At 39.0% G+C, this 26,831-nt stretch overlaps 1 protein-coding gene across 2 annotated transcripts in view; it reads left to right on the top strand.

Annotated features, from left to right (window-relative positions):
* The window catches only part of RBMS3 (RNA binding motif, single stranded interacting protein 3), a 723,594-nt gene that overhangs the window by 193,222 nt on the left and 503,541 nt on the right, over window positions 1-26,831 (top strand). For both annotated transcript variants that reach the window (XM_014937924.1, XM_014937925.1), the window contains exon 3: window positions 24,684-24,857. In XM_014937924.1, coding sequence (XP_014793410.1) covers window positions 24,684-24,857 — 174 coding nt within the window. The remainder of the gene's footprint in view (window positions 1-24,683; window positions 24,858-26,831) is intronic.

Below are 26,831 nucleotides of genomic sequence, written 5' to 3'. Positions count from 1 at the left end.
ATACATAGGCAAATTATATGTGATTTCCTGTCCTGTGCTTGGCTTAATTTTTGTGTGTTATACGTGCAGATCTTCCTATTTTAGGATCCATTCAGAAAGAAAATTCTTTGAATTGAGAATTTCCAGTCTTTCAGGGGGGGCCAAAGAGACTTATGTAAAATTGGTATCTTTGTTGATGACGTCGTTTTCCAGGATTTGCAGACAGAAGTCTGTTGTTTACCCTTACTCAAATTTAAACACGTGCTTCCTGACAGATTTCTAGCAGGAATTGTTGGACCACTATATCACAACAGCTGTCAGATGCTCTGTAAGATAATTACCCCCACATACTCGGTTGACCCTGTAAATTAAATTTGGATACACCTTTGAAATATAATTGGCCACACTATAGTTAACTTTTTCTCCGGTAAAATGTCATGTTTTTGCCAGGTGTGGGCCAGGGGAGGAAGCAGTAAGGGGGGTAATGGGGAGAATGGAATTGATTATAACTGGTATAAATTTCAGATGATGTAAAGCATCAGCTCTTTGCACAGGGAAACCAGTGATTAAAGACCTGGAGAGTTCTACACAATTGACTTATACTCTAGAGTGGTGTTCTCCAAATTACAAAACCAATCAACCACCCTAATTGCCTTCATTCAAAACCAGTCACCAATTTGATTCTTTTACCAGCCAAATAAGACAGCATAAATCAGGCGGTATGAGTGTCGGGGAATGCACGTTTGGGACCCGGCCAGATCTTATGTAAACCTAACAATAACGTATTAAATCCACGTGCAGGAGAGACTTGCAATTCTCATTTCGGTACAGCATCTCCTTTCAGCTCTCTGCGACGTGGTGAGCGTAAGAGTGAAATGCCCCAGGTCTGAGCGCGGACCCCGGCCACGATGGTGTGACTTTACAATGGCTGGGGTGTAAACGAGAGCTGGACGGGGCCTTTACTTTGTAGTGTGTGCTTTTATTAGGATTTCTCTATAAAAGGCTCTAATGGGATTTACTTTGCTCCCATTGAATCAAACTGTTGCTGACATTAGTGAGAGCAAGTTCAGGCCCTAGTCAGCTTTTCACTGTTGTCGTAAAAGCATTTGTTGGTTTCTTTTAGTGAAGTGGAGCTAATTCATTTTCGTTTTCGGCGTGCGTTCTTTTGGTCTACTTTGTGTGCGTGTTCTATTTTGAGGGGGAAAAAAAAATCCTTTCCTTATTTTAAAATCTAACCCTTTTTCAGCACGCCTGTCACCCTCTAGTATAAATGAGAAATGGAGTTGTATGGCAGCGTCTGGATCTTGGACACATTGACTGACTGTGGAAACAATTAAAGATTGCACTGTGCCTGAGGAGTCTTTCCTTGGAAAGAGAGGACTGAACTGCTCTCTAGCTATCTGTAGGATTGAATGCCCATTAAAAATTCTCCAAGCCCAATTTGACTGTCAGTTTAGGAGGTGCAATCACAGATCTTACTGGGCAAACAGCAGTAGTTAAAAGCAAATAGATTAACTAAATGCTTGAAGCATAGGAATAGAGGATATGTCTGTCACTGATGGGGCCTTGTTAGAATCTTGTAACAAATTTTGACCGCTATACACTTGAACCTAACATGAAGATTCAAGATTGAATTGCCTAATATGAAAAAGGGGGGAAATTTCAAGAATTTAGAGAACTTCCATTTCTTTCAAATGTGAACAAAAGAACAGTATAGATGACTGACAAAATGACTGAATAAACTTGGAAAGGAGGTACAGAACATTTCACTAATATATTAAAAACTATGAGTACCATGCTGAAGACTTGCCTGTCCATCTTCCTAATTCTGCCCGTGATAAAAGAACATGCATATCTGATTTCTGATAAAATATAAATGCATTCCATAAAAGTAAAGTAATACTGCATGAAGAAAATAGGGATACTGTGACACTTTTACAGAATACTACCTGTGGCCACGTTGTGGTTATTATGACCAGTATCTCTTTAGAGTACCAGTCTCTATATAAAAATTTAAATATGAAATAATTCCATCTCAGGTTTCAAGATATGTGTATCTGAAAAAGAATCCTCTGCTGATGAATAACATTGCTCAACCTTCCAGATGTGTAGTACTGATTTGTTTTGCAAGTTCTCAAATAGATTGCGTTTAAACTGGTGATCAAGATGCCAGATTATAAAACAACGGCAAACATTTGCCGTAAATGTCTGAAAAAATATATTTCCTGTTGCTGCATGTTTTCTGAAATAGTTGGAAGATACACTTTTTGACTTCCTTTGGCTGTTAAGTGGAGTTGAAATGCACTATTCTAGACTAGTACAGAATTGAAGACACAAGGAAGCTTGTAACCAGTTTCTAGTAAGTGGACATTGTCATAACCTGTGAATTCCGGTTAATTTTATGAAATTGCTGTATCATTTACAGCTTCATGTCTAAATGTCATTCCTCAGCTTGGACAAGGGAGAGAAACAGAGAGGCATGCTTGTGTTGGACATGATTGCATACACAGGGCCCGATCCAGGAGGAAGGAAGCTGGCTACAAAGCAGAGGTCGCGTGTGATTTGGTAGAGGAGTCAAAGGAAGGGCAATAAGGACTTTTTTAGGAAGGTCTGACCTCAGCATGGACAACACTTGAGACTGTTTAGAAAATGAAACAAAATTCTTGGCTGTCTGTACATTCCCTTCTCGAGCTTGTGGCCTGTCTGCCAGCCACCAAAGAGGTGAACTGCAAATAGGATAACTTGAACTTTGAGGAGGAGATACCCTCATGCTATTAGAGGAGGAGGGAAGTTGGCCCACTGGAAGCTGGTGATGATTGGAGAACATAGAGACAGTGAACTGCTATTTCTGTACAGAAACATAGAGCTTCTGGGCTGAAAGTGAGCTGAGGAAGCCAAGGAAGAAAACTGGACCCTCTTCTCCCAAGGGTCCTGTGAGTGCCTGCGCAGAAGGCCCCTAGGGCTAGGGTCTGCTATGATCAAGTACAAATATCCCATTCACTCCCGCAAGTTTCTCATCTGAAACCCAAAATGTAGTGATCTAATGGAAGAACCTGCAGTGGAGCCTGACGGGGATGAAGAATCCCTTCCCCCACCAACCCTCCCCCTTCATATGCTGAGGGGAGTGTGGAGAATTTCTTCTGAAAAGTGGTATTGTAAGCTGTACAGAGGAAGGAATTGAGCGCTTCCTCGCATGAAATCTAATTGCATAGTAAATACTTTTTCCTTCTCTTTTCCCTTGTCCACTTTCTGTTATTTTCTCTTCTCATCTCCTGATTTTCATTCCTTAATAGTCTCTCACTTCTTTTCCACCCTGATTTCATCTGTCATTTCATTGTCCTGTCTTCTTTTGCTCTGATTTTGAAAACATACCTAAATCATTTTGCTAAATATACCAGTGCTCTAATCTCTGTGCTTTTCCCCTCTAATTGACCATAGTCTAGACACTGTCTTCTACCACCTGGCCCGTGTACCCCATGTAGTAGCTCTGAGGTGACTCCACATCCCCAGAAATGGAGAGCACTGAAGTCTGATATACGGGGTTTAAAGAAAAAAGCCCTCATGCATTTCCTTCATTCATCAGGCAACCTATTTTGTGGAAGCGGTGTTAACATGAATAGGTTTGTGTCCTGCCAAACCCTGAGACAGTCTTAGCTACTTCTGCTTTTAGAGGGAGGAACAAACATATGCAACATATTGATCTTTCTTACCCCACAGAAAAATCCCTGCATTTTTAACGGTGACTGGTCTGAACGATCTGGTTTTGCAGGATGCGAACAAAGAATCCCAGATTTCAGTCTGCAGGCAGATGGACCTTTAAACAAAACTCCCTGCACAGCAGGGACATCTGTTACAATTTGTGATCCACAAACTTTAAGGATACTCAAAATTCAGCTATGGGGTGCAATCCTTAGCTAGACCCAGCAGGAGAAGCAAGAGGCAAAGTCTGTGTGCTGGGAGATTTACTAAGAGCTGAAATAGTTCCTGCAGCAAAATAGGACTATGTGAATTTAACCTCATATTAGCCAGAGCATGGCTTGGACATCTTTTCTTCCACTTCTTTATCCTAGAAGACCAGATTAAGGAGGTGGGGCCATTATAAGGGTCTTGTGCATTTGGTTGATTTTTTTTTTTTAATAAAGTAATTCCTGAAACTGTGCCAACAGCAATTTTTCATTGACCACGTGGAACCAGGAGCCAGCCCAGCCGTTTGTGTTTGCATTTAATACCTTCTGCATCTTCTGTTGGGATTTAAAGGGTGCCAAATAACTTTTGTCACTGCAGTCCAGTATTGGAGACTATAGAACTGTTTCTGCCCTACTTTAAAACAGGCTCATTAGCTGGTGCATGATACATATTTAGGACATAGATTTTTATTAAGCACCAGGAATTCGTTTATTCAATACATCTTTCTGTGAAAGTTTTCAAGGTTTTCTGGAAAAATTATATTGCGCTTTCCATTGTGGTGGTCACTTCTGATGGTGATGCATTTTTGCAGACTTTACATGATGGTTTAAAATATTAATTACTAGTTTGGATTTTTTTTTTTTTCCATGCATGGTTAGTACTTACATGGGATAAAGATCATTTAAGCCAGGACTGAAGTACTTTGCCTTATTTGTCACTCATTAAATGTGTGTGCTTTCTTTTCATCAATTCGGTTCTTTCAGAAAGACTTCTTCATCTGCATTCCATGCAAACACTAAGTGAGGGATTCAAAGCGCTTTGGTTAGATGCTCACAATGTGTTTTGCTTGGACAGATAGGACAAACACAAAATTTGTAAGACTGTTGCTGGCATACCACATGCTATATTTTAAAATAATTCTATCTTTAGCCTCCCTGTTCCCGATACTTTTAGACATGAATTAGTATTATGTTTATAGAAGTTCTGAACTAATGTCTGTGAATATTTTCCAAAAAAATCCAGAAGGTGCAAACTTAAAGGCAAGCAGAGCCAAAGCAATTTCTGTTTCTTCTTTCGGCGAATATTTAGGAGAAATATTTAGATATTTTAAGTTCTGCTTGACAAGTTTCCCTTAATATCTCAGACTCTGCTATCCCTAATTGCTGGTGTCACAGCTTTTCCGCAGTAATGCTCGTGCCAGCAAAGGCTTGGAAAAGCCGTCTGTAATTTAAAACTTTATTTTGAAATTCATTTCACAGGGTATACCTGGCAAGAAGTCAAAGTGCTTCATTGTGTGATCTTTCCACTCTCTGCACCACACAACATGGCTATAGCACTCTTAGCTCTCCTTTCAGTGGTTGGCTCTCCACCCCCCCTGATTTGTCTCCACATGATCTGACCTTTTTCATTCTGGGGTAGAAATGTGGAACTACAGGGTGAATATTAATTTAGCAGTTGAACTGTGTTCTCCAGCTACAATCTCCTTTCACAGATAAAACAGGCAAAAAAGAGTCGATTTAGCATCTGCTCAGGTCAGACTGATACTTTATTGCACCCCCTCAGAAGAAAAGTGAAAAAGTAGATCTTCCCCTTAGCTCCTCTTGTTTCTGCCTAGGTTGGGGTAACATCACAAGGAAAAAAATACTTGTGTATTGTTGATAACGCACCCAGAGTGACTTGGCCATTTTATGACCTTTAGGGAACATTCAATAGAAGAAACTTACTGGTTTTCACAGTGGCTGATAGTGGTTTTTATCTATTGAATAATGTTAGGTGGAGTGTCCCATGATTGTATCGCTCTCAGTCTTGCTTAATGTTATTTGTAGATATCATTAAGCAAGAATAGTGTTTCTCTCTTTATAATCTTTGCATAACAAAGTCCATCTGGAAGTGTTCCCAGCTGTTTTCCTGTCATTTTCAAAATTTCACTCAGGCTTAGTCATCTGTGGATTTTTTTTTTTTTTTGGATTATCACCTCGTTCTCCACTGATACTTGAAAAATTAGAGACAAACACGTCACACAAGGAAAACCCTGGATTGTGCATTCATCAGGAAAGTTGTCAATTATTGAGGGGAAGGAGGGCTACCCCTGGGTGTTTCTATTTGCCAAATTGCATCAAGAGGTCTTTTTCTATGGAAATACTAAACTCTTATAAAATGCTAATAGAGCATGCTTACAAGAATGTTTGAGTCTAAGCAGCAGCACGTCTGGGTTTTGTAGCGACAATGAAGCATGTAACGGTGCATTGCAGGTGGCTTTCTCTTTGAAACCCTTTTCCCAGTGCTACTGCACAATTTGGGACTTCAGCATGAATTCTTGTTCCCCTTCTTGTTCCCCTTCTTGTTCCCCTTCTTGTTCCCAGCTAACTTCCCCCATCCTTCCAACTGGGGCAATCTTGTGATTGTTTTGCTTTCTTATTATAATAATGATAATAACAACAACAACAATGACAATGATGATCATAGAATCGTCTAGGTTGGAAGAGACCCTTGGGATCATCAAGTCCAACCATCTACCCTACTCTACAAAGTCCTCCCCTACACCATGTCCCATGATGATGCAGCAAAGTGAATCTTAGGGAAACAACTTCATTATTAGTAGTAGTAGTAGTAGTAAAATGCAAAGTGAACCTTAGGGAACCTACTCTGCAACCTATACATTCAAGTTTTAGTAGTAAAAAACCAAAAAGTCCGCAAACTCTTGTACCTATCTCAGCATAATTCAGTCAATCCTGAAGAGTAAGAAAAAAAAAAGGAAAAGAAAAAAGGAAAAGTTTATAATAGCTTTTAAAATCAGTGGAGGTATCTGTGTTCCTTATTGGAGGCAATTAATGAAAATAGATTCTTTTGTGTCAGGCATTTGGGTACTGAAGCTTTGGTGGCTGCTATAAACCTCAAACTCTTTTATTACCTATTTAATCTTGTACTTTAAATTGATGTTTGTTACCTGAGAGTCAAATTATGAGGGTACGAATTTCCAGATGGAAGTTCTTTGTATATAGTTCTTTGCCTATCTTTAAACTCTTAACAATATCTAAATAAAGAGGGTTGAAAAACAAAATATCACAAGAGGTGTGTGCAAATAAGCTAAGAGAGGAATGGAAGAGACATGGGTACACGGAAATACATACCCAAGATTTTAAGGAATCGCCTGAAGCTGCTCATAATTTCAAATCTAGATGTAAGTTGCCTACTCAGACCTACTTTGCAAATTCTTGCATTTTTGAAGGCAAACGTAAGTGTTCAAGTGGAAATTGCACAACCATTTCTTTTGTGTTTGGTCATCAGTTTTCATGCAAAAATGTAGATTTTTTTAAAGGTACAATGAATGAATCATCTTTTGAACAATTTAGTCCAAACAGAAAGTAAGTAGAAGTTAGATGAATGCTTGTGTAGAAGAATATTGAAGGAAAAAGTAAGATACTGAAATACTTCAATTGATTCTTCCTTTTGTTAAATCTTCTGTCTGTACACCTCAGCTGCACCAATATTTCCTCCAGGAAGTAGGAGACATAATGCATGTATGTGTTTTTTCCAAAAATGAGTTTATTAAAAGAGAAAGGTAAATAGGGCTCCTCACAATTTGCAGCCCTGATCTGCACAGAGGCAGTGTTCTGCCAAGCACTTACAAACACTATTGGCTTCCCTTAAGTTCAGAAATTTTGCATGATGGCTGTATTGATTGATTTATTTATTTTTAAGTAAGGAAATACACAAGGGAGAGAAATTATTAGTCTGACGATATGTTTTAGAGATTAACATAGTGGAATTCTCTTGTAAGGATCAAACAGGGCCTTACGCACCCTCTGGTTTTGATTGCGGTATCGCAGTGATCAATGCAGCAAGGCCATATCAGACCATTAACATCTCTTGTTCCATGAGCCATTGCTAAATGCTTCAGAACAAGGTGCAAGATATCCTGTAGATAATAAGAGTGCAATATGCTGCCCAGAGAGTATTAATCTTCCTGGTCTTCTTTTATAACCTGCATCATGAAGATTTATGTTTTACTAAAACAAACAAAAAAATCTCCCCTTTCCTATCTAAGTCTCCATCCTTTTGTTCTTGTTAGTCATCTGTGGATTTTTTTTTTTTTTTGGATTATCACCTCGTTCTCCACTGATACTTGAAAAATTAGAGACAAACACGTCACACAAGGAAAACCCTGGATTGTGCATTCATCAGGAAAGTTGTCAATTATTGAGGGGAAGGAGGGCTACCCCTGGGTGTTTCTATTTGCCAAATTGCATCAAGAGGTCTTTTTCTATGGAAATACTAAACTCTTATAAGATGCTAATAGAGCATGCTTACAAGAATGTTTGAGTCTAAGCAGCAGCACGTCTGGGTTTTGTAGCGACAATGAAGCATGTAACGGTGCATTGCAGGTGGCTTTCTCTTTGAAACCCTTTTCCCAGTGCTACTGCACAATTTGGGACTTCAGCATGAATTCTTGTTCCCCTTCTTGTTCCCCTTCTTGTTCCCCTTCTTGTTCCCAGCTAACTTCCCCCATCCTTCCAACTGGGGCAATCTTGTGATTGTTTTGCTTTCTTATTATAATAATGATAATAACAACAACAACAATGACAATGATGATCATAGAATCGTCTAGGTTGGAAGAGACCCTTGGGATCATCAAGTCCAACCATCTACCCTACTCTACAAAGTCCTCCCCTACACCATGTCCCATGATGATGCAGCAAAGTGAATCTTAGGGAAACAACTTCATTATTATTAGTAGTAGTAGTAGTAAAATGCAAAGTGAACCTTAGGGAACCTACTCTGCAACCTATACATTCAAGTTTTAGTAGTAAAAAACCAAAAAGTCCGCAAACTCTTGTACCTATCTCAGCATAATTCAGTCAATCCTGAAGAGTAAGAAAAAAAAAAGGAAAAGAAAAAAGGAAAAGTTTATAATAGCTTTTAAAATCAGTGGAGGTATCTGTGTTCCTTATTGGAGGCAATTAATGAAAATAGATTCTTTTGTGTCAGGCATTTGGGTACTGAAGCTTTGGTGGCTGCTATAAACCTCAAACTCTTTTATTACCTATTTAATCTTGTACTTTAAATTGATGTTTGTTACCTGAGAGTCAAATTATGAGGGTACGAATTTCCAGATGGAAGTTCTTTGTATATTGGCCTATCTTTAAACTCTTAACAATATCTAAATAAAGAGGGTTGAAAAACAAAATATCACAAGAAGTGTGTGCAAATAAGCTAAGAGAGGAATGGAAGAGACATGGGTACACGGAAATACATACCCAAGATTTTAAGGAATCGCCTGAAGCTGCTCATAATTTCAAATCTAGATGTAAGTTGCCTACTCAGACCTACTTTGCAAATTCTTGCATTTTTGAAGGCAAACGTAAGTGTTCAAGTGGAAATTGCACAACCATTTCTTTTGTGTTTGGTCATCAGTTTTCATGCAAAAATGTAGATTTTTTTAAAGGTACAATGAATGAATCATCTTTTGAACAATTTAGTCCAAACAGAAAGTAAGTAGAAGTTAGATGAATGCTTGTGTAGAAGAATATTGAAGGAAAAAGTAAGATACTGAAATACTTCAATTGATTCTTCCTTTTGTTAAATCTTCTGTCTGTACACCTCAGCTGCACCAATATTTCCTCCAGGAAGTAGGAGACATAATGCATGTATGTGTTTTTTCCAAAAATGAGTTTATTAAAAGAGAAAGGTAAATAGGGCTCCTCACAATTTGCAGCCCTGATCTGCACAGAGGCAGTGTTCTGCCAAGCACTTACAAACACTATTGGCTTCCCTTAAGTTCAGAAATTTTGCATGATGGCTGTATTGATTGATTTATTTATTTTTAAGTAAGGAAATACACAAGGGAGAGAAATTATTAGTCTGACGATATGTTTTAGAGATTAACATAGTGGAATTCTCTTGTAAGGATCAAACAGGGCCTTACGCACCCTCTGGTTTTGATTGCGGTATCGCAGTGATCAATGCAGCAAGGCCATATCAGACCATTAACATCTCTTGTTCCATGAGCCATTGCTAAATGCTTCAGAACAAGGTGCAAGATATCCTGTAGATAATAAGAGTGCAATATGCTGCCCAGAGAGTATTAATCTTCCTGGTCTTCTTTTATAACCTGCATCATGAAGATTTATGTTTTACTAAAACAAACAAAAAAATCTCCCCTTTCCTATCTAAGTCTCCATCCTTTTGTTCTTGCAAAGAACTAAAAATTTTGTCTTCCACTCCCCCCTTTCCTATCTAAGTCTCCATCCTTTTGTTCTTGCAAAGAACTAAAAATTTTGTCTTCCACGCAAGATAATTTAATTAGATATTTAAGTCCTTCAAATGAAAATCTGTATATGATTCTAGTACTATAATAAATTGTCTGGCCTTCAGTAGATTTCCTCCTCTGCTTAGAATAATGCACGTGTAAGAATCTTGATGAACTGGGACCGTAGCATCTGGAACAAAATTGCTGCCCAGCACCTGAATGGCATATCCTAAGGTTATCAAATGTTTGCAGATGAATGTTTAGCAGAATCTTGTCAAACTATATGATTCTGATGTTAAAGAAAGAAATAAACAGTATACCTGCTACTTCATCTACCAAGTTTGCTATCCTTTGGTCAGCTAGATTTGATCCATGAAATCAAATAACTACTGAAAACTTGTCTTACCATAACTGAATTCTACTGTATTTATAGCAACTATATGCCTGTGTATTCTTAAATTCAGGGTTACAATAAAATTTCAATTTTTGAGAGTAAAATGTTCTGCTTCTTAAAATTAAGTTTTAAAAATAGTTTTGTATAAACTAATTAAATTGGTTTGCATTAACTAATAATTTCTCTAGAGAATTTGGTATAAATTAAAATGTTTCTGTTTGAATTCAGATTTTATAGGCAGTGGCAAAAAAAATATCTATGCGTGTTCCGTCAATTTGATCTATCTCTCTAAGTTAACAATTCTTATTAGGTAGGTCTAGTTAGAAAATACTCATTTTTCTGTTTTGTGGCCACAATAAAAGAGAGAGCTCTAAAAACAATTGGTAACCTCAGATCTTAGTGTTACTAACATCCATTCAGTGTCCAATAATTTTTATTTTGTTAAGAGTTTGACAATGCCATCAAATATTTCAACAGTTTAACTCTGACTAGTCCATTGTGCAGCAGCATCTGCAAACAATTTGGGTATAATGACAGTCTACAACAGATATTCCTAAAATTAGACCAGTTAGGGGCATAAATATATTTAGTTTTTAGAATCAGAGATAAATTTTTTCTTCCATATTTAAACTATAGAACATCTTTCCGTGTGCCCTTCTTCATCCATGTTACATGACATTTATTAGCAGCCTGTTAAAAAAAAAATAATTACTTCTTACCCAAAATCAATGTTTATAGTTATTTCTTTTAAAATATTAAATTAAAAAGAATGTTCAAAAAGTTGTAATAATGCCTGGCTTTAATTTCTATGAATTAAAGAATAGCTTCCCATTCCGCACCCCTCCTCACCCCCCCATGTAATATATACATAGATGTATAAATGTAAATATTAATAGATAAATGAGATGGAGCAAAGCTCTATTATTATGATTCAGCTCCTGAAATCTACTTTCCCTTGTCTTTGCTTTTGTATGTGCTTTAGCTTTCTTAAATCCACCTAATTCATGATTCTGCTATTAACTTCCTTAAAAAAATACTCTGCCAATGGATTTAAACATCATTGGAAATATCCTCTGTATTCTGCCTGTGTTCTTTATTTCACTTAATTATGCTTATGTATATGTATGTGAATTACTGGAAGCATCTCTATATCTTTTGTTGTGTTTATTCCCAATTATAGGAGCTTTAATACTCATTATATAACTGAAAATTGGCCAAAAAAGTTGATTTGGTGATTAGGCGATTGGTGACTGATTTGGTGATTTAGGACTTTGCTGTTCTGTATGAATGGACAAAAGATATCATACCCTCTCCCAAAGGGTGCAAAAGAGGAAGCTCTAAAATCTCTATCAGAGAGACCAGGAAAGAGTTGTGGAAAGTTTGAGTCACATAAGAAGCCTGTTTCAGAGCTAATGATGATTTTTCATCTTCCAAATCGTAGTTTTCCTCTCCGGGTGAAAGACCATCCTTTTTTCCCAAGTAGAGTAGGTGAGAGTCTTTTCTTCTACATCTATTCCCATTAACTTTCTGCCTTGGTATCTCCATGACAGTTCACTAAATACTAAAAGTTGCACTTAAATAGTAATGAAGGTACATATAGGTGATTCTTGGAATTTTTGAAATATATTTGAAACTGAACAAATAATGTATCTCTAAAAATATCTTTTAGAAATCTTCAAAGATATTCCACCAGTCATTCTGAACCGTTTTGGTAGATAATAGGATAACTAATGGTGTAAGCTTCTGTGCAAATCTTGTTAATATTACTGTTTTTTCCTGTTTCTGCTGTAAGGTTATGACACCCACACGTGCCAGGAAATACAATCTACAACTGAATATGCTATATGGCAAATTTTCCTGAAATGTATATTCTAAGCACAGAGCTGCATAGGCTACCTACTGACACAGGAATATACAATTCAAAATAGACCTTTTAATGGAATTTCTCCGGGAACCACATTAGTTTAATTTGCTGGTTAATCCTCAAGCATTTTTAGGCCACTGTCCTTATAGACCGGTAAGAATTTCTATCCATCCTCGGGCTTTGGAAATGCAGTCATCAACTCTAGAAGGGATTTGACTCAAGAAGCGAAGGTTTTAAACCAGCTGGGAACAATGTGACAGAAATCTCCATCTGCATTCATTCCATGTCTAGTCTTTTGAGAAGTAGGCTCAAAACCAGAAAACAGAAAACACAGATGAGACAGGGTAGCATCTGTTTACCCTTGGAGCCTCCTGCTCTGGTTTCTGGTCATCTTCTCTCTTGTCCTCAGTCTCTTCCTCATCTCTCATCTGGTTCTTGCAGCCTGGCCATGACAGCTCTACTTACATTTTAAAATCTAGATTTTAACATGTAACAAACATTTGGGGACAGGAAAGAAGGCTCGGGCTACGGCAGGGAGAAACACAAAAACAGAGTTTTCCTTCATTTTTTCCCCCTTATTTTGCCAGTCAATTTATGATGTTGAACTTAAGCAGGAAGGATCTGAATCTTCTTCATGCCGTTGGGCAGTGGGGGCAGAAGAATCCCTCAGGCTGAGCTGCACGGAGTTATTCCCCTAGCTGTCAGTATTGCCTAAGCAAAGAAGTGCAGCTCCACACGCCAGGCTCTGAGGAGCCTCAGCTGGATTTCTTCTCTCGAGGGTCGATGACTTCTCTTATTTGAGCACCCTCCAACAGGATTCAGAAGATGTCTGTTTTCCACTTTGAGCCCCTCAATGTGTAATATGTTGGGGTTATTTTTTCTCAGCAGTGTAATTTCCTGAAAGCTGAAGCTATTTTCAGACCCGTGTGAGTATTCCTTACTGCAGTAACCTTACTGAAATATAAGCTCTTGGAGCTTTGTTGTTGTTGTTATTTTGGTTTGTTTACCAATTCATAGAGTGCAAAATGCCAACCTGAAACGCTTGTGTCACGGCCAAAATGCAAGTCAGCCAATAAAACTCTTGATGGTTAGCTGATAGGAGTAAAAGCAATGGTCTGTATTTTGAAGGAAAAGTGCTGTGAGTGGTGGGTGACTTAATTGCGTTCACACTGATACTTGAAAGTAAAAGTGGTTTTATATATTTAGAAACATTTGATTGACATTATCTAGAGGGAAGTTTTCTTTTAAGATCTATCCGCAGGATAGCGCTTTATGTGCAGTAGGCAAATATGCAGGAGGGAACCATGTTTAACTTCAGGAGTAGTTTCTACAAAGCTTTTTCAGGGATCTGTTTGCTTATACTCACAGTTTACTTTAAGGTCATGAGTAGTCCCGTTATTTTAAATGCTGTGCTGACCGAGGCCAGAGAAGCTTTGCATGGTCAAAGCTTCAGCATGTGTTACCTCATGCTTTATTTTAGATATTTACTAAGTTCTTTATTGACTTAATAGTATTTTTGTTAGTGGGAAGAAGACATGGGCATCGACAATTTTAGACTAAAGGACTGTCAATAATCTGCAGAATTATTTGGATTTTGATAGCTTTTCATTGCTTTTTTTTCCAGAGGAATAGAAACAAAACAAAGCAAAATCCCATAAGCTCTTGTGCCTTAACACACTATCTCTTAGGTATTTCTGTTGTCTTTTATATTGGGAATTTTAACATAATTTTCCACTGAGATTTACTTATTTTTTAATGAAATCTGTAACCTTGTATTGATATATCCTGGAAAGCCACTCTTTGCTACACTGAATTCAAATAGCTTATATTCAACTTCCCAGTTATAATTTGTTCATCCCTTTTAATAAATTAATGAACTCTCTCTCTTCTCCATCATGAGTGCCCAAAGCTTAAGGGAAGAAAAAGCAGCTTTTCTAGGTAACTCTGTAGCCCTGTGTGCATGTTCCTCTGTTCTCTACTTGATACTCAACAGATATCTGGGGCAGTTGAAATTGATTTTGAGTACCCTGAGAGCTGGTCTTGGATACATCTTAGTTCCTATTTTCTTCTTCTCTTTGTAGTTCATTCTGCTTTCTCTTTTATTTTTTATACCTCCTACTGAAGTCACGGAATGGTTAGACTGACTATTACATTTCTAATGGATTAGTTGAGTACTGGAAAAGCCAGAGGATATTAGCCTTTTCACATTCAAATGTGTCATATACAATATATGTGGTTCTATGAATATTTAATTTGAGTGAAAGGCCTGTCTGAGTATGATTTCACTGAGTAAAGGATCACATTTCATTTCTGGATTTCCTGGCTATCCAGTTTGTTTTCTTGCTTTTAAAAATGTTCATTGAACATTTTCAGCCAAACTGAAACCTTTGACAAATCCCGATCCCTGTAACAAAATTCATATTGAGTTTTCCCTTTCATTTTAAAAGAGAATTTTGTCTGTTCGATTTATCTGACATTTGCTTTCTCTTCCTGTGTTCCCATGGTTGTATCTTTAGGGGCTGTGTTGTCTGTAATGTCCCTCAAGCAATCAGACATGTTGGCGCTTAACAGATAATGAGAGTTCAGGCATGAGATTGAAAAGAAGTAAGCTATAATTTTCCCTATATTATTTAATTCCATAAGAAATGGTGTTGAGCTTCAGATTGTTATGCTGGAAATTATAACTCCGTGGTCAGAGAAAGCAAGCTGTTTTATTGTCAAGGGAGCAGGAGCCTGTTCCCCAATCAGCAGTAACACAATTTATTTCTCCAGCACAAAATAAAAACTGTTTGCAGGGTATTGTAGCTAACGACAGGATGGGTAAATCATGCACCTGCAGAACTCCTGGTATGCAATAGATAGAACATTGCGAGAAAGAAATCATAGGTTTGATAAATGCCCTAATCCCACAGTGAGGTTTAGAAAAGCATGCAGGTCCATCCACAGGAGTCAGCTGTAGAGTGGTACATCGGGTACCTTTGCAGGATTTATAGAATTCTTCCCAGTGGCCAAATGCATTTTGTAACCACATTGTGTTCAGTAAAGTAAGCATTTTGTGGATGTGAAGACTTGTAATGTGCATGTGCTGTGGAATGAAGGCTCTGCCTACTGCAGCTGAGGAGAGAAATCTGAATTTTTTCTCATTGGGTAGGGTTATAGAAGTGATGTTTTGCCACGCACATGTTTTGATTGTTCATAAGCATCCCTCTTCCCTGGTATGTGAGTCTGGATTGCACTCACTGGTTAATGTTGCAGACCTGCTTAAATTGTCAGCCAGCTGTTACTCTTGGGATTGTATAAAAAAAGTTGTACATTGCAGATTTAGTGTGAGGAAAATAATTTTGTATCCAAGACAGTGGTTGATTTATTGTTCGGGGAGTAATTCAATATACATGTAGTAAACAGATACATCAGAAAAAACATTAAGATACTGCAGAATATAGTGAAGCATACCTTTGGGTACTGTAAAAAGGAAAGGAATTCAGGTGTTAATGAAATAATTATTTTTCTCCCCAAACTATCGAAAAATAATGAGTTTCACAAAAGATGTTAGCTGTCTGTAAAAAGTCCCAGTTTAGCAGGCAGGTAAATCCAAAAAATCAGTCATTAATCAGTAAAGCTCCTGAAATTGTTTTTCAGTTAGCAGTACATAGGCCCACATAAAAGAAATAAGATATTGGTAAAAGTGGTTTGTTGACTTACAGCAAAACTAGTACAAGAGCCCTCTGTATCCGGGAATCTGATCCTAGGAAATGCACTTAACACGTTAAATTTTTTTCAATTTTTGCAGTGTCCCTTTGTGTCCTCTTTTTTACCAAGGCAATGATGCAAGTCCCAAATACTGCTGTTTAGTTTGCAGAAAGAACTTCAAGAGTGGCACCTGTCCTATATGAGAGGAATTCTCAGACCTTGTAAAAATACTATGCTGGAGGTCTGCCAAGATCAGAGACTTAATATGATATGTTTTGTTTGTAATCAAATACTTCCCTTAAGATTAGTGTTCACTATTAGAGTTTCTCATCTGGCACAAACCCTTCCCTTCAGGTTCTATGCTTCTGTGAATTGTGTGCTCTTCAGCTCCTGGTGGAAGAACATGCTCTTTCCACTTACTCTGCACAGATGAGCTGTACGTGCATTCATAGGAATATTGAGTGATTGTTTCATATGGGTTACTTCTTTAGAAATCAGAACTAAGGAGCACATCACAGAATCACAGAATGATATGGGGTTGGAAGGGACCTCTGGAGATCATCTGGTCCATCTCCTCTGCCAGATAAGGTCCACCTAGAGCAGGTTGCACGGGAACATGTCCAGACAGGTTTTGAATGTCTCCAGAGAAGGAGACTCCACCACCTCACTGGGCAGCCTGTTCCAGTGCTCCGCCACCCTCAAAGTTCCTCCTCATGTTTAGATGGAGCTTCCTATGCTCAAGTTTATGCCTGTTACCTCTTGTCCCATCACTGGGCACCACTGAAAAAAGACTGGCCCCGTCCTCTTGACACCCTTCCTTTAAGTATTTATAGGCATTGATCGAATGCAGGTCATCTGTGGCGGGGTCTTAACCAGTGTCGTCTTGCCAGAATTTACTGTAAACATTCAGATCATGCTCGTCTTGGGTGAACATCATGCTTCACTACTTTAAATTGTAACCTTGGTGTTGTAGAAAAGGCTGGAGTAATTTTAACAGATGCCAGTGTGTGTTATTTTCAGAAAATAATTACTTAATGACCTACCATTGCAAGGTCATATTCAGTGTCCTTCTGAGGTTGTTATGAGTTAAATTTCTCACAATAGATTGACTAAATAATATTCTGAACAGAAGAAACTTTGACATGCCCTTGCTCTTTTCAAAGTGAAGGAGGCGGAGGAGGGGACTTGGAGTCAAGATATTCACTGTGTTCAAACCAAAATTAAAGGTTTACACCAGACCAATAAGAATCCCATCTAAAAGCATACCTTTTAATTCCAGTTTGCTTTTTGCAGATAACCTAAAAAAGATAAACAAACAAAAAAAGATCCTTTGGAAAGCCTCCCTTCACTTTTCCTTCTGTGGAATAAAGGCATACAAATGAAGAGTCCAGGAACACGAGTATCCCTATTCCCTATGGCTGGGTGCAATATGGGTAACAAAACCAATACAAGTGTCTCTTAGGCTTGCAAAATTCATTTTTATTTTCTGAAGAAACCAGTTTGAAGCACAGGAGCGTTTCTTGTGACTTCTACTTGATCTTTGCACTGAGCTTGCTTGCTGAGGTACTGGTGGTGGTAATGCTTTTTGAGAAGTGCAGGTGTACAGAAGTTGACTGAACCCCAGCAGTGGGGTGCCTAGAGAACCGTCAGGCAACAGAAACTTTTGATTACACCCAGGTCTTCCACGCAGGTCACCAAGAGACTTTAAGGCTTTAGTCTGCATTGTCACTGGCCTGTCTCTTATTAATAATTTTTTGCCCCTTGGCACTGATGATAAGACGGCAGAAAACCAGGCTCTTCATGGCCTCTTCCTCAAACCATGAAGGCCTTAATTTTTTTTCAGCTCCCTTGCTCACTCTCTGTAAGTACAAGAGCAATGTTTCATGCTTTGCCCAGAAAAAAATACGCTCTTAGGATTCAAGTAACAGTTAAAAGTACAACATGAATTACAGTGTTGAGTCACTGGAAATGACAGCAATTCTAACCAGAAAAGTGTGAAAACCATATATATTTTGTTTTCAAGGCATAACTCTGGGGAAAAATAACAATGAGTGGCAGACTCTTTTTCTAGAATACATTCCTCAAGAGTTATTTAGATAATTTGGGACTTATCCTCAAAAGTCCCTCCACTTAGCGTTCCTATGGGGCCCCAGCTCTGTGTGATTCAGCTGTGCTGGTTGTGTCCTTCGTCCTGTTTGTGGTGAGCCTGCTGAGCACAGCTAGCCCAAGGAGAGCATTCCTCTCCCACCTACCGGGAGGGCGCAGATGGGCTGTATGCCCTGGGTTTTGACCTGATGTGGGCTAGTGCTCAGTCTTCTTGGATCCACTGGATGAGCTATAGCCTTACATGTGTGCTGAGATATGAAATACAGCCTCATCATTTCTCTGCGGTTTCAGTGGAATGCCATTTCTCTTAGTTTATCCTGTTTTTCCAGGTACAGCGTATTGAGTTTCAATCCCATGTCTGCAAAAACAATGTTTCTCTGAAGTTTGGTCATGTCTCTGGAGTTTTTTTTCATAAAGGTTATGAGACAAACTTGATAAAGTCAAAATCTGCAGTGGCCAAATATTAAGAGCTCAGTTCTTACTGGAACAGACGGAATCTGGTTCTAGACTGTAAAAGATTTGTAAGCTATAGTGAAAGATTACGTTGGGAAGAGTAGTAGCCCAAAATTCCTCTTTCTTGTTATTAAAAAAAAAATGATCTGCAATATCTTCCACATTTAGTTTTCATAACAACGCCAAAAGAAAAAAACAACCTCACTCTAATTTCACAATTACCACAATCTTCAAGCTCTCTTAGATGGATTTTGTGGTGAACTAACTTCAGATTTGGTTTCCCAGTTTCATATTTTCTCTAAGCAAGAGAACAAATGCATCATTTTAGCTCATGCAATAATGTTCCAGGGCAGCTATTTTCCTTTCTGATTTTTCCAGGTTATAGGAAAACTTTGATTTCTATGGGAACAGTAGTATTTTGTAAAGCATCCAGACTTTCAAGTCTTTCAAGCTTTGCATCGTGTTCTGATCCAAATACAGGCATATAGAGTTCCTGCTAGCAGTATCTCCAGAATCACAGTTTCTCTGCTTGGCTTTTCCCAACTTCTGTAATCATTTTGACATCCAGAATTAAGGGATGTCAAATTCCTTGAAGGGATCGGGGGGAAGAGGGTGGACACCCTTTCAAACACAATTCCTTTCACAAAAAAAACCCCAAACAACCAGAACACTAGAAGATGCAGCTGAAGACAGCACTGGTTTGTAATCAAAATCCAAGGGCCTGGAGACAACTCAAATTGTGTGGGCTAAGAAAATGACATCATAGATCTGGGAAGTTGCTTTCAAAGGATGAGGTAGTGGGAGGCTGAATTCAGATGTTATTTACAGCTCTTTAATCCCACTTGTCTTTTTTTTTTTTTATTGCAAGTAGAGAGGTAACATAGAGCAGAATATTTGAGCCTCTCTCTTCTTTTGGAGTGCCAAAACCAATCATAATCACAGTATTTTGGAATAGTTGGCAGTAAGGTGTCTGATAGATGTAGTCAGTCTTGCATTTGACATGATGTAGAATTTCAGAATTAGCACATATTTTCCCTGTTAGTTTACATGATGATGCTGTATTGCAAAAGAGGGGAGGGCATGGGTATGATGACATGGAGATTAAGTCTACGTTAGAACTACTTATGTTGCTTAATGTCCTAGTCCAATGGTGTGCTTTGTTCACCTACAAATAGGAAGGAGTGGCTGCTAGTTCTTAGATATACTATAAAGTGCTTTAAAAGTTGGAAATGTTGCACCAGTCAAAAATTTTGCCACCATTTAACATTTGGACAGTGCTTTGAAGATAAAATGTGCTCCATAAATACTATGTTCCGCTCTTTCCGCTGTTAGACTTCACACGTCAGCTATTAAAAGAACTAAGAACTGAAAGCAGTTAAGCTCAAGAAATAGTAATGATACTAATAATACTTTGTACTTCACTCATGCTTATGTCCAAAAATGTTCAAAACTTTTACAAACATGAGGAAAACGTTAGCCTTGCAGTTTTAAAGTAAGATTATCTATATTTATGACAGAGAAATTAACGCACAGAAAAAAAAGGCTCATATTTTTAAATATGCTTAGACATTTAAGTTCTACTGATCTCAATTTTAGATTGCGTCAGACCTTTAGGGTATAAAGGTACTGGAGTGACTTATTAAAGGAAAAAAATTTCTTCTCTTGCTTTATAGTATTTGTTGTTTCTGGCAAACCATAGCAAGGAGGGCAACACTTCTTTTTTTGCTGTAATCTGATAATTTTCTGCAGAAGTTTTCTGAGAAAAGCTGATCAGGTTGTCCCAGGAGTGGCAGCAGTGCTCTACCATTGCCAGGCAAAGGGATATAAACAAGACAGGGTGATGGGGAGAGGTGATACCTTTTATTGGAGTAATCAGTAGAGTTAGGGGGAAATAGATGCATTTTCACATCCCGAATAAAAGCCTGCGTGCCACAAGACCTGCCGGTTTGTGGAGGGTTTACCTTTGCTAGCTGCCAGACACACAGCCAGCTGCTCTTTCACTCCCCCTGCTCAAGAGAATGGGGCCAGAAAATAAGATGGAAAGCTTGTGGGTCAAGATAAAGACAGGGAAATAAATCACTTAGCAATTACCATCACAGGCAAAAACAGCCTCAACTTGTGAAAAATTAATTTATTGCCAGTTAAAATAAGTTTGGATAGTGAGAAGTGAGGACAAATTAAGACAATACCTCCCCCCACTCCCTTTTTCTCTTCACTCCTCCGTTCCTGACCCTGTGTCTGCTCCCCACCCCTACTGGCACAGGGGGATAGGGAATAACAGCTCCTCCCTCCTCCTCCTCCTGCTTTTATCCTGTTCCAGCATGGCCCACCGTGCCTTCAGGACATATCCATATCCTCCAGCACAGGATTCTCCACAGATCCTGTCCTGGAGAACCTGCTCCAGTTGGGCTCTCCAGGGGCTGCAGGGGAGCATCCTCACCCTCTCCTGCTCTCCCCTTGGTGCTCACAGGAACGTTCACTTTTTTCCTCACTCCCTGGCAGCATTTTGCCCTTTCTTAAATATGTGGAACCATCAGTGTCTGGCATGGGGCAGCCCCAGCTGGTCCTCACAGAGGCCACCCTGCACCCCGTGCTGTCAGTGCCTGGGCACCGGCACCCAGTGCACCATTTTTCTCTCCCAGTTGGCCCAGCATCTTTCCCACAGGCACTTCTGCCCCAAGCTGGGAAGGCTGCAGAGATGGGTAATGTTTTGTTGTTCAGAGGGCACCTTGAATTCAAAACATGGGGTCCCTGATCTCACGTCTTAGCTCCCTGACCACCCTAGGTTAGAGCTGTGAGGTGACCAGGCTGTTCTGGGACTTGGTGGATGATGGTGCAGGTGTCTCTCTTCTCTGGCTGACAACCTGGGTAGCTTCAAAATTTCAAAGCCAATTATCCTGGGGGTGTCTTTTCGTATTGACTTCTGGTTTGGTTTGGTTTGGTTTCTGGAGGTAAGCCAGCAGAAAGAGAGCTTTAATCGGTCCTCCCTACAAAGCTTCTCAGAGCAGAGGGCTCTCCTCGCAGGGACTTCCCTCCCATGGCTGCCTGACCATCCTGAGGGGGAGCAGGGTCCGTGGGGTTCCTGCCCCTGCATCCCCAGTGACCTGCACAGACAGGACACCCAGCGCGACCTTAGTGATCTGAATGGCTCACCGTTTCTAATGTGTCCCTCGAGAGGTGGGAGGTGAGTGGGAGAGCAGAAGGATGGGCAGAGGGGCTCCCCTCCGTGCCTGGATTTAGCACGGGGCCTGAACCATGCCTCTGGTGCAGAGGAGGATATTGGAAGGCATTTCATGTAGCACACGAGTGCAAAATAATACTCAGTCAACAGGCAGAAGGTTGTTTAGCATTTCAGGCAGGCTGTTTGAAAAACAGGCTTATTTTGGCTCCTGTTCTCTAATACAGGAACAGGTATTGTGCACATGTGTATAGTGGTAATAGCACGTCGCTCCTTACTGTAGGAGTTTGCTACTTTAGTGAAAATAATCAGTTAACAATTATCGCCACTGAAAATGTATCTTCACATCCCATCAAGCCACAGATATTTTCCACTGGTCCATACAATGCCAGCCCATCAGAAATGATAGGAAAGAGCGAAGCTATTGTTATAGCAACTCAATATTCACAGAATATTCAGCCGGGGATGAACTCCTCAAGAGGAGCTAATAAGCAGCCACACTTGAATACCTGATGTTTATGAAGGGGAGAAATGTACACGGAGAAGTACATTATGGTTAAAAATGTACTTGTTCTGTCCGAAACAAAACCTAGCCTTTATCTCTCATGTACAAGCAAGTCTACCAGGGCCCAAAAAGAGAGATTAGTCTTTGAGGAGCGATCTGAAAGATAAGTAATACGTCAAAGGAAAGAAAATGCAGTTTCTGCTCCTTGGGGAAAGAGGGTAAAAGGGGAAGGGGAAAAAAAAGAGAAAAAAACCATTAAAACCCTCCTTTTTTTTTCCTTTTTTTTTTTTTTTCTAGCTGTAGCCATAGCCTCTTTCCTTTGATTTGTCATGATTTAAATTCATACAAAAAGATTTATTTCAAATAAGCCCCTTTAACTGTAGGGGCAGATTTTTTTTTTTCCCTCAAGCCTTTTTGTAAGAACAAAGTAACCACTTGTCACACACAGTGACTAATGAGAGTTTAGTGTGGGTTTTAGTGTTCATTCATACGCTTTGTGTTCAGCTAGTCGTAAGTTAAATCTTTAGAAATCACACTGCAGGAATCCTTCGCTGAGGGGTGGGGGCGGGAGGCAAATCTGTCGAGATATTGAGAACTGGGGAGCGGAAACTGCTCTTTTCAGGCTTCCTAATCGGCGGCGCAGGAAATAAACACATGCAGGAAGTCGTTTGGCCTTTTCTTGAACTTAAAGTTTATCCAGCAATTGATAACCGAGGCAAACTTGGTGTGCTTAAACTTTTGAAAATTAAATGACATAAAGAGGGCATGTTCAGCCAATGCCAGCGTGGCCTGTAGTTCCTACAACCAGCTCATCTAAATACAGTATTAAATATTGGAAAGGCTATACAGGGTATATACTTTTATAGCTAGAATGTGTCCTTGAAACCTTTTTGTATGTCTTCTCCCCGTCTCCTTTTCCTTCCATTTCACTAATCCTTTCCCAAAGAGACTGAGCTGAAGCATTGAAATGAAACTGAAAGTCATGTTTTCTCTGCTTCTGCATCGGGCTCTGCTCTTTCATCCTTTCCCTGACCTTCTCATCTGTCTTGTACGTACCTCGGGGTAAGGATAGTCTTGTACTGTGTGAAACACCTTGTTCAATGGTGGCCCATATTGATATTTGGTTAAAGCTACATATATCGTGTATAAAAGTTGTCTTTGAAAGGAGGGTAAAAATAAATGAAGCGTCATTCTTGAATATAGCTTTTGAAACTGATAGCATCAATTTACTAACAAGGACGTTTAGAGCATTTCTAAGAAATGTTGTGTTCATATTTCTCAAGCTTTCGCTGTATTACTAAGGTACTGAATTCAACGATGTAAAAAGAACAGTTTGAGGTTTATAATAATTACAATTAATTGGTGTAAATTTGCATGGGATATTGAGAACAAATTTTCCAATGAAAAGAAAGCAAGTAAAACCCAAATGCAGGACAGATTATGGAGGGAAAAGTACATTTGCATGTCTTTGAAGAACCAGCCTAAATATCTACTAAAAATGCATCCATGTCAAATGCATCTTCTACTTTTTTTGAATTTTTTTTTTCCTGCCCTAATAAGCCACCCCTATAAATACAAGCATTTATTAGGAATGTTTTGGGGTTTTTTTTAAGCAAGGACTAGAAGCAGAAAACTGCGGTTAAAGTAAAGAAAAGTGAGAGAAAGCCAGAATGAATGAAAGTGAATTACACATCTATAGGCTGGGTTACTTTCAGATGAAATTATCAAGTTAAGTTAGAAAAGAAATTTAAGATTTTATTGTGTTGTTTTTTTCTTCTGCTTCTTAAATAATAAAAAAATGTTGTGAAGTTTCATATTCTGTTTAGAAGGTTACATGTTTGCAATGTAGGGGTAGCTTTGTGACAGCTTGGCCTTACCTGGCCACTAGATGGGATTTCAGGACTTCAAGAGATATATCTAAACATTGGCCCCCAAATGCCATTTTCTGTAAGTTGGGCGTAGCTGATCAGGAACTCAATAATTGTCAATATTTAGTTCATTCTAATAAATAAATAAACATGGAAGTTTCAACTATCAATCTTGTAGGATTGCACCCTCTACACATTTTCAGAACATTCCCTTATCTCAATCACTTAGACATTGCTAATCTAATTTACATCCCAGCCTGAAGTCTAACAGTCATCAGTCTTTTGGGGGGCATTACAGCGACATAGCTGTTTCACTGATATTTTGAAAGAATCAATGTGTTGCTTTTCCCAGTTACTTACAGGAAACATTCAAGCTTGTTCCAGACCGTGTGGCAGAATATATATGCACTATGATGTTATGTAGCTGCATTGTTTGTATTCTTCTACTCTAAAAACTATTTTTACATTGCATTTCTTTCTTTTTTGATAGTCCAGCTCCACAGTGAGAACGTACCAAAACAGTAAATCAAGAGTGACCATGAGCCCTGGCTTTAGCTCCCAGTGGAATAGCAGCCAACCTGCTTGGAATACATACACCTTTCCAAGAGCAAGCTTGCACTACCAGTCTCATGCTAGCTACACCTACTGTGCTGGACATCCTGCTGTAAGTAAATATAACCTTTTCTGCAGTTACTGAATGAGCTGTATGATTCCTTGGGAGGTGGAGGTGCTCGGGGGCTGACAGTTTGGCACACTTTGCCGGTGCTCATTGTGTCCTACAGCAGTCAGGACAGCTCATGTGCACTAACCGTAACTCGAGAAAATATTAGAATGAGTCTAAGACGTAAGCAAATGTGAAAGTTTCATGGCTCAGTAGAAATACATATATTTTTCTACATTTAGCAATCCTTCTCCCTGCATGAAATTGCTGTTGTGTGCCTGGGTTTCAGCATCAGGGATGTGGGCTGGAAAGCAGTATTATTGATGGCTTCTTTTCTGTTTATAGTGAGTCTGTTAGATGAATGAATTATTCTTTCTATTTCAGAGATTTTAAATTGTCTGGATGAGTCAGTGAAGGAGGGCATCTCTTCTCATCATTGCATTTGTTAATATTCACTACTTTATCATTAATGTGATCAGTAGTGAACACGCAATCTTGTTGCTAAGCAAAGACTACTGGTCTTTTGTAATTTGCGTGAACTGGTGGCCCAGAAGAATCGGGGGGGGACTCACTGTTGTTGTGTGTTTTAATTTGACAACCATGAAAGGGTCACAACTGAAGGCTGATGGTGTTTTTTGTCATTTTGGTGTAGCAGACTGATTATAGCAGAGCCCTGTCATTCTTTTAGTGTCTGATTTTGAAGGACTGTGAGAGAGTGAAGTAGGGAAGGCCTCCGTGGTGTAAGCAATATTCCTTTTTACATGCACTCGACACTTTGTTGGTTTAATGTTTGGATTTGAACTTAGCTTTGGATATTGCTAGAACTTCTTAAAGGACATACTATCTTAACGTCTTGTCATGTGTATGTAATGAAGTTTTGCTATCCTGTGGTGAATTATAGAAGGAAAATAGGGGAAAGTGCAGCTTTTACTGCAGAGGGGAAATTGTGTTATGCAATCTTATTGCAAGATCTTTGCGATTTGATTTAGATCTGCTATCTTACCTGCCAACAGACTTTTGGCCAGAAGTTTGGGTTGGGAATTGTCTCAAGCATTAACATGGTAATTGAAATAAAGGAGGGGAATAAATTTGTAAAATCTTATCTCTTTTCTGAGGTGGTGAGATCTCAGAATGAATTAAACATCTCTATGGTTTCTGCTGTTTGCTCAATTCCATTACAGTGTCATTGAAAATGATAAAAACTGTTGTGACGGAAAAAAAAGGTATTTGGCATTGTAAGGACACAGATATTTTCCTCGTTTTGAATGATGGCTCAAAAAGAGTCCCTGTACAGCTTAATTTAACTTAAACTGTGGGTATTCAAGTCATTAACTGCTCCTTAACTTTGATCATTTAGAATAAACACTACCCTCTCTGAGAGTCAAGCTTTGACTCTACTAAGCAAAAGAGCATATAAGAAGAATGCTATGCTTTCTGTGAGACGGTTTAAAAATGGAGATGTCTTCGTATCCAGATGAATTAGAATGTCAGTCAAGGCAGGGGAGTCTTTTTTAGGCCGATTCCACAGTTCCTCTTTCCTTTGTTTAGACTAAAGCTGATGGTACCTCAACTAGAATTGCTTTACCTGTACAATATTTGTTTTTGTTGAGCAACTTAATATGTAGTTGTTGGAAATGATACTTTCATCTGGAAGTTGATTTAGCTGATTGCTGGTAAGTAGAGATTTCAGAATAGCTGGAGTTGCGTACATCTTTGTGCATATGAGAAATGCCAAAACCAAGTAGATAAGTATAAGATAAATAAATAAGTTGTTCGATTAGTCCTGCCCTCAGTGTCCCTGTTTAGAAAACTTGGCACGTTTCTTGACTTCTGCTCATCTGAGGAGCTCTGCTGTGGTGCTGTCACAGCAGATAACTGTACCCATTTCCTAGGCTGGTGGAAAGCTGCAACAGATTAACTGCCATTGCAGAGCCTACCCCTATGATCACATACTTTTTCCATACCTTCCCTACTTGT

This window comes from Calidris pugnax, unplaced genomic scaffold (assembly GCF_001431845.1).
Source record: "Calidris pugnax isolate Ruff unplaced genomic scaffold, ASM143184v1 scaffold11, whole genome shotgun sequence".
Taxonomy (NCBI): domain Eukaryota; kingdom Metazoa; phylum Chordata; class Aves; order Charadriiformes; family Scolopacidae; genus Calidris; species Calidris pugnax.
Note: the sequence above shows the minus strand (reverse complement) of the source record. Positions and strands in the feature narration are given on the sequence as shown.